Here is a 7,682-nt window from a genome sequence, read left to right as displayed (position 1 = left end):
CTCGCATCCGAACATCCATCCATCCATCCATCCATCCATCCACCCATCCGTCTGTCCGTCCATCCATCCGTCCGTTCATCCGTCCATCCATCCCATCCATCCGTCCATCCGTCCATTCGAGCCAGCTTCGACTCCGCTAGCTAGCTTTACGAAAATAAATACGAACGGCAGCTTTTACCCTCTCTTCTCTCGATTTTTATCGGATGCGCGAGATGAGTTTTATTTATTTTTTTTTTCTTTTTCTTTTTTCTTTTTTTTTTGCTTTCTTTCTTTTCTATATAATTTACAACGCTGTGTATTATATATATATATATATATATATATATAATTATATATGTGTATATATATGTATATTTATATTATATATTATATATATAATTATTTATATATACATATATATTTTATATATGTATATATGTATGCAAATATATATATATATATATACACGTGGTGTGGATTGTGCTCCCTCAAGTTGAGAATGCATCCTAGTTATCCTAGCGGCGCAACTATCTCGGAAGACATTTCATTTTCTTTCATTTACGTTTCGCGTATGCTTGTGCCACTCCCGGAACAAGAGTGAAATAGATAGAGAGAGAAAGAAAGATGAAAAGAGAGAGTGAGAGAGAGAGAGAGAGAGAGAGAGAAAATAAAAAAAGATAGATGAAAGAGAGAGAGAGAGAGAGAGAGAGAGAGAGAGAAAATTCAACGTGTTACGTCATCGAGTACGCCGATCGATCGTCTTCGAACTTCGAGGTGGTAGGAAAAATCGTGAATTGCTGTTTTTCCTGCTGATACGTCGAGCCTTTGACCGGGACCTACTGCAGTTACTACTACTAATGTTGCTGCTAATACTACTATTACTATTATTACTTCTACTGCCATTACTAGTATTACTGTTACTATTACTATTGCTATTGCTATTACTCTTACATATATTAGTACTACGCGGAATCTAAATTCTCTATTGGTATGGGTGAACGACGACGACGACAACGAAATTTTCTCTCTTTCTCAAAGGGAATTTATGTAAATAAAAAAAAAATATCCTCCTTCTCCTCGTATCTCTCCAAGAAACAAAAAAATAGTTAGGAGAAAGATAAACAGAGAGAGAGAGAGAGAGAGAGAGAGAGACAGACAGAGGTATACCTACACTACGTGCATATCTACGGGATAGAAAAAAAAATAAATAAAAAAATAAAAAGAAAAATTCTTAGACAAATTCGAAACGAAACTCGTGAATATATTGAAATAAATAGTGCGACCTAACGGATTGGATGGATGTAACGGACCTCGTAGTCGATAACCGATATTCGATATCACGGATCGTATCGCGTTGTCCGATCGTCGAAGTGTCTTTCAAAAGTTTCTTTTCTATCCGGTTACAACGACGACGAGGCGCGAGAGAGAGAGAGAGAGAGAGAGAGAGGGAGAGAGAAAGAAAATAATAAAATAGAAATAAAGAAATAACAACAGAAAAAAAACATGTGTGTATATATATATATATATATATATAAAATCTAATCAAACATGTAGTAGATACGAATACGTATAGACACGCGCACACGGAAAGAAGAAGAAGACACACACAATAGGTATCGACGAGCTATCTCAGACATTTCCAAAGTCACTATACGCGAACGGAGAGGCGAGTAAGTTGGCTCTCGAAAAGATCGAAGAAGCGCAGCTGTTCTCGTCGAACGAAACGACGAGTGAGAGAGAGAGAGAGAGAGAGAGAGAGAAAGAGGTTAAGGGAGTGAAGGGGTAGGGAGAGAGAGAGAGAGAGAGAGAGAAGATAGAGATAGATAGATATTCGTTGGAAAAGCGCGATTGGAATCTCGATTTGGTCGAGACCATTTTAACGTAAAACGAAATCAAGGGGAACACACATTCTCTCTTTCTCTTTCTCTTTCTTTGTCTTTCTCTTTCTCTTGTCTCTTTCCGTCTATCTCTATTTCTTTCTTTCTTTCTTTCTTTGTTTCTATCTACGTATCTCTATCTCTGTTCGTCTGACATTCACTTCCCATCCACATCTTCGTTCAAACGAAAACAACGTGAGGCTTGTCCGGAAGTGGAGGCTCGTAATCATAATCGTACTCATAATCGTAACCATAATCGGCGCGCTGTACGTTCATTCGTGTATTCTGCATACGGTAAAGGGATAACATTTCCGGTGGTTCATCTCGAAGACCTGTAACATCCGCTACAGCGTAGACACCCTCGTCTAGCGGTTGTTGCTGTTGTTGCTGTTGAAGTTGAAGTTGATGTTGTTGTTGATATTGATGTTGAAGTTGAAGTTGATGTTGATGTTGATGTTGGAGTTGAAGTTGATGTTGATGTTGTTGCTGTTGTTGGTGCTGTTGTTGTTGTCTTCCATGAATACCGGCCATGGAAGTAGGTGGTTCTACCGCATCCAATCGTCTTTCGGGTCGAGCGTACCTCGGTGTCTCGTAAATGTTGTGATCTTGGGATCTAGGAGCCCTAACGACTGCTTTAGCTCTAGGCGTGTCATAAGAAGTGTCCTCGTGCCGGGCCAACAACCTTCTATTACACGATTCCGCGTTCTTCGCTAATTCTTCGTTGCTTCTACCAACGTAGACTAAAAATTCTGGCCTGTTTGGTGCCGCGTAAGCCAAGCGTTTCTTCCTTTTGGCTCTTGTAAGATGAGCTATCAAAGCCAGGATACTGGCTGTTGCCGCGAGGCAACCAGCCGCGGACAAGCTGAGATAGAGAGGACTCAATCTGCAACGTAGGGATCCTTCCGGTAGGGCGATCAGTGGTTTCCCAGCAAATTCCTCGTCCGTACAAACGATGTCGTTCGTGTCGAGCTCCAATCGCGTCTCGTTACGCCTTTCTTCCGCTCTGATAACGTTCCAGAGCCAATGCACCGAACAGTTACAAACGAGAGGGTTCCCGCCGACTCGTAGCAAGGAGAGACCGTCAACCGGAAACTGCGTTGGTTGAAGAGTCGCGAGACTGCAACGACGCAGGGAAACCCATTTTAAATATCGAGCACCGTACAATACTCGTCCAGGTAATTCCTTGAGTTCGCGATTCCCATCTAACGAGATCCTTTCGAGATTGACGTTATCCGCAAACGCTCTCGCGTGGATATTCTCAAGCGTGCAATCGTCGAGTTCGAGACTTCTCAGTTCGAAGAGATTGCGAAAGGCTACGGGACGTAATGTACCAAGGGGATTACGATTGAGGATCAAACTCGAAAGAACATTAAGTCTGGCCAATGCAACGGTCGGGACCGAGGTCAAGTTGTTCCCCGAGAGATCGAGACGCAATAAACCTGGCAATCGGTCGAAAACGTCGTCGGCGATACTTCTGATCACATTGTCCGCTAGATTCAACGAGACCAACGACGGTAAGGACGGCAAGGAGTCTCTGGTTAATTCCTGAATAAGATTCTCCGAAAGATCGACGTTCTCCAGGCTCGGTGCCAAAGCCAGGTTATCGGCTGGTACCTCCAAAAGAGAATTTCTTTTGAGAAGTAACGTTCTTATCTTGTGTAGATTCTTCATCAGATCTTTAGGTAAACTTGTGATCGAGTTGCCACTGAGGTCGAGAACTTCTAACTCGCTGGTATATTTGAACGCTTGCTCGTCCATCTCCGTTATATTGTTGTCAGCCAGATTCAACTCTCTCAATGACTTCAAACCGTTCAAAGCGTTTTTCGCTATTGTCCTGATGGAATTGGAACTAACGTTGAGGGTTAAAAGGCTCGTCTGAAGTGCGAAATTGTCCGTCCCGAGCGTACGGATCAGATTCGAGCTAAGATCGAGACTTTCCAGGTTACCGTAGAAACAGAAGGTCAAGTGCAGGTTCGCCACGCGATTGTTCGAAAGATCCAAATGTCGTATCTCTGGGTTGAGCTGGATCGGTACGAACTCGAGATCCGCGTAAGCGCATGATGCCCTTAGGGTTTCGTCGTCGCAACGACATCGTGGCGGACAGAAGCCGCCCGACACGGCACTCGTCAAAACGGCGAGCATCGCTATCGCGATCGGCCCCCTTCTCTTCGGCGAGGATCCATGCGATGCCATTCCATATGAGCTTCCTCCCGACCGAAACTGTTCTGCAAATCATAATTAAACGATCGATTAGTTTCGTTGCTCGACAAATTGTTCCTTTTTTAATTCTTTTTTTTTTTTTTTTTTTTTTTTAACCAGATCAATAAATTTACGATATCGATCAATTTTTTCTTTCGTCATTCTTTAATATTTCTTCAAAGTTTCAGGTAGTTATTCAATTTATATCTAAAAGAAATTTCTTTTTGTTGGTAATTGTAAGCACGTTTAATAGAGAATTTATCAATATATTTGTAGTAAATATTATGTACATGGAGTAATCAAACGATCGAATAGTTTTATTCGCCGATATATTTTTTTTTCTTTTTTTTTTTTTTTTTAGAAGGAAGAGATCGAAAAATTTGATCTATGATATCGGAGAATCTTTTTTTCCATTCTTATCTCTATATTTTATTTTCTAAGAAAAAGGTTTTTTTCTTCGTAATTGTGTCTATATTTAGAATGTTAAATTGTTATAATTAAATTAAAGCATCGTATGCATCGATTACTACTATATAAACGATCGATTAGTTTTATAGAATAAGATCGAAAAATTTGATCTATAATACCGATCAATTTTTCTATCGCTCTTTTCTCTGCATTTTATATAATTACTAAAAAAAGAATTAGTAATAATTTTTAGGTATTTAATTAATAAGCGTTTAAAAAAAATGGAGCTATTAATATTAAATATTAATATTAAATATATATATATATATATATATATATATATATATAGGAAGAGAGTATTTCATAATCTACTTTTTAAAAGTTTTAAAAATATTTTTAATCGTGGGTTTTGCGGATATGTAACTACATACGTAGAGAAAAATTTGAACGTTTCAACGAAACAATTCAACGAACTCCGAAAAGTGGAACGCGACGGTCTAATGAAAAATATTCTGGTTGACTGTTATCAATGACGAAAGCACTTGTGTCAGACAACTTTGGTAATATGAACGTCGAGACACAAAACGAAATTAATCCGGTAGTAAACGAATGATTGTACGATTCGTTGCGTCGACATTTTAATTCGATTAATTTTTCCGAGAAAAGGAAAGAAGAGTGTAGTGATAGTCAGGGAAATCAGAAAGAAAAAAAGAAAGAGACACGAAAAGAGAGAGAGAGAGAGAGAGAGAGAGAGAGAGAGAGACAGAGAGAGAGAGAGTAAAATTAAATCTCATCGTTGAACGTATTTGAGATAAAAGTTAATTGAATTAACGAAAAAGATAAATGATATTAAAGAACAAAAAAAAAGCCGACAAACCTGAAAATAAACGGGTATTTCAAAAGATATCGAGAATAGAAGGTACTATATACATATATATATATATAAAACATATAATATATGTATATATATATATATATATATATACCTATGAAAAAATATATTAGAAACATATAGAACTCGATACTGAAATTCAAAAAGATATCGTGAGTTTATAATTTATGCATTTTTGGACACAGAAAAAAAGAGAGAGAAAGAGACAGAAAGAAAGAATCATGGTCGTTTGGTTTCCTACCTGTTGGACCGCATCTGGTCTCTGCCACCTGTTCGAAAAGGATCGTTCTCCGCCTCCCTCGAGGCATCAAAAGAAAAAGGACGCATTTACATTTCCCAACAGCAGCGGCCACGACAACGGCAACGGCAACGGCAACGGCAACGGCAACGACAGCAGCAGCAACAGCAGGGACTAGCAAGCAGTGACAGCAACGGCTGGTCGTTCGATTCGACAACGGTCTGTCTACTACTACCCTCCAAGTTTTCAAATTTAACGCCGCACCGCACCCGCACCGCACCGCACCGCACCGCACCGCACCGCACCGTTCCGTAGCGTAGCGTACCGCATCGTGTTGGCCCGTTTAAAATCGTTCGAGTGAACGGACGGTCGATTTTCCTCAACCATCTGACTGCATCCCAGCGAGATCGTTAAACTTGATAACGACTGAACGTTCGTCATAGTCAATATGGATAACTAATTAGGAGTTAGACTCTAACGTATTATTATTTCCATTAGAAAAATATTTTGAGAACGATATTATGAAATGATCTGTTTTTTTAAATATATGGGGCCACGTTTAATAGTTCTTCTTGACGAGTAAGACATTTACTATTCTCCAAACGGAAACTTTAAATATATATATATATATATATATATATATATAAATTTATATATGTATAATATATATATATATATATAAGGCAAAAAAAGAGAAGAAAAAAGGTCAAGCCTGGAATCGACCTTTTCCGAGTTCTCTTTTAGAGCGGAAGGTAGCGTGAAATTTTCATAAAACGATCAACAGGCTCCCTTTTTTTTTTCCTTTTCTCTCTCTCTCTCTCTCTCTCTCTCTCTTTCTTTCTCTATTCTCTCTCACTGTTTTCTCTTTTTCTCTCCGTGGGAAGCGATATTTAGGTTCATCGAAATCCCCTTGTTCGGAGTACGACGTGCCTGCCGGAAAGTTATGCAAATTGAAGAAAAGACTTCTCTTCGAGAAGTCGTCGTGAGGGTGTCGAGGGTAAAAGACAGAGAAGAAGAGATAGAGATAGATAGATAGAAAGAAAGAGAGAGAGAGAGAGATACATATATATATATATATATATATATATATATATATATAAAGATAGAGAGATAGAGATAAAGATGGAGAAGTAAAAGGTAGGGTGAATCAAGAGGATACGAATATTCTGAAAGAAGGGTAAGAACGGTAATGGGTAAAGATACATTTTAACAGTATTGGGATACAAGGATACCAACGGTGCGAGAAAGTATCCAAATCTAGTATCCAGATCGTAGATCTAGGCCGTAGATCGGAATATCCTTGGAAACATTCTCCCTTTTGGATGAGAGAGGAAGAGAAAGGAAGGAAGATAACACTATCTCCTATCTAAAAACGACGTTAACCGTTCCTAACTTGGAAATCTACTTTTGCGGAAGCAACCTAGGATCGAACCGGCTGTGGACAGGAACTCTAAGGAAAAATCTATCCAGTACTATCTTGCAAATTACTTTATTCCACTATCCGGCTGTATCGAAAATGTTTCCTTCGAATATACGTATGCGTGTGTTTACGTGGGTATATATATGATATAAAAATTTGTGCATCTTATCCGTGTATATATATATATATATATATATATATATATATATATATATATATATATATATAGTTTAATAAATCATTTAAATATTGAGAGATCAAGTAGAATAAATTCTATTTAATAAAACCAGAGAAAATATTATTGGGAAATAGTATAATATTTATCGTGAAAATGTGATATTTAAACAAATTATTCTAATAATTTCACGAGGATATTATATATTAAAATGATACTATAATAATTATCGAACAATTCTCTATATATTTGTGTATTTTTTTTTCTTTTTTTTTTTTTTTTTTTTTTTTTGAGAATATGCACATAGAGGATCCAATGATAGTATATATATGATAGTATATATATTCACATTTATGTATATCTCTACGTATACGAGTAATAAGAAGAGACTGAAAATCCGATAATAACGTAGGATTAAAACTGAAGTATCGATTCCGTCTGCGCGACGTCATATCTCGCGAAAGAGAGGAAGATAATAAAATTTCGATGAAACG

General features: G+C 37.9%; 1 protein-coding gene across 3 annotated transcripts in view; it reads right to left on the bottom strand.

Annotated features, from left to right (window-relative positions):
- Nucleotides 1-1,941: 1,941 nt before the first annotated feature.
- Nucleotides 1,942-7,682, bottom strand: part of LOC122637454 (leucine-rich repeat-containing protein 15-like) — a 21,908-nt gene continuing 16,167 nt past the window's right edge. For 2 of the 3 annotated variants that reach the window (XM_043829581.1, XM_043829588.1), the window contains exon 2: nucleotides 1,942-4,081. In XM_043829581.1, the coding sequence (XP_043685516.1) occupies nucleotides 2,037-4,049 (2,013 nt within the window). In that variant the 5' untranslated portion in view covers nucleotides 4,050-4,081 and the 3' untranslated portion in view covers nucleotides 1,942-2,036. Of the gene's footprint in view, nucleotides 4,082-5,596; nucleotides 5,877-7,682 lie in introns of those variants that run through there. The other variant, XM_043829571.1, reaches the window with a different exon arrangement.

Source organism: Vespula pensylvanica, chromosome 1 (assembly GCF_014466175.1).
Source record: "Vespula pensylvanica isolate Volc-1 chromosome 1, ASM1446617v1, whole genome shotgun sequence".
Lineage (NCBI taxonomy): Eukaryota > Metazoa > Arthropoda > Insecta > Hymenoptera > Vespidae > Vespula > Vespula pensylvanica.
This window is presented reverse-complemented; position numbering and strand designations above follow the sequence as displayed.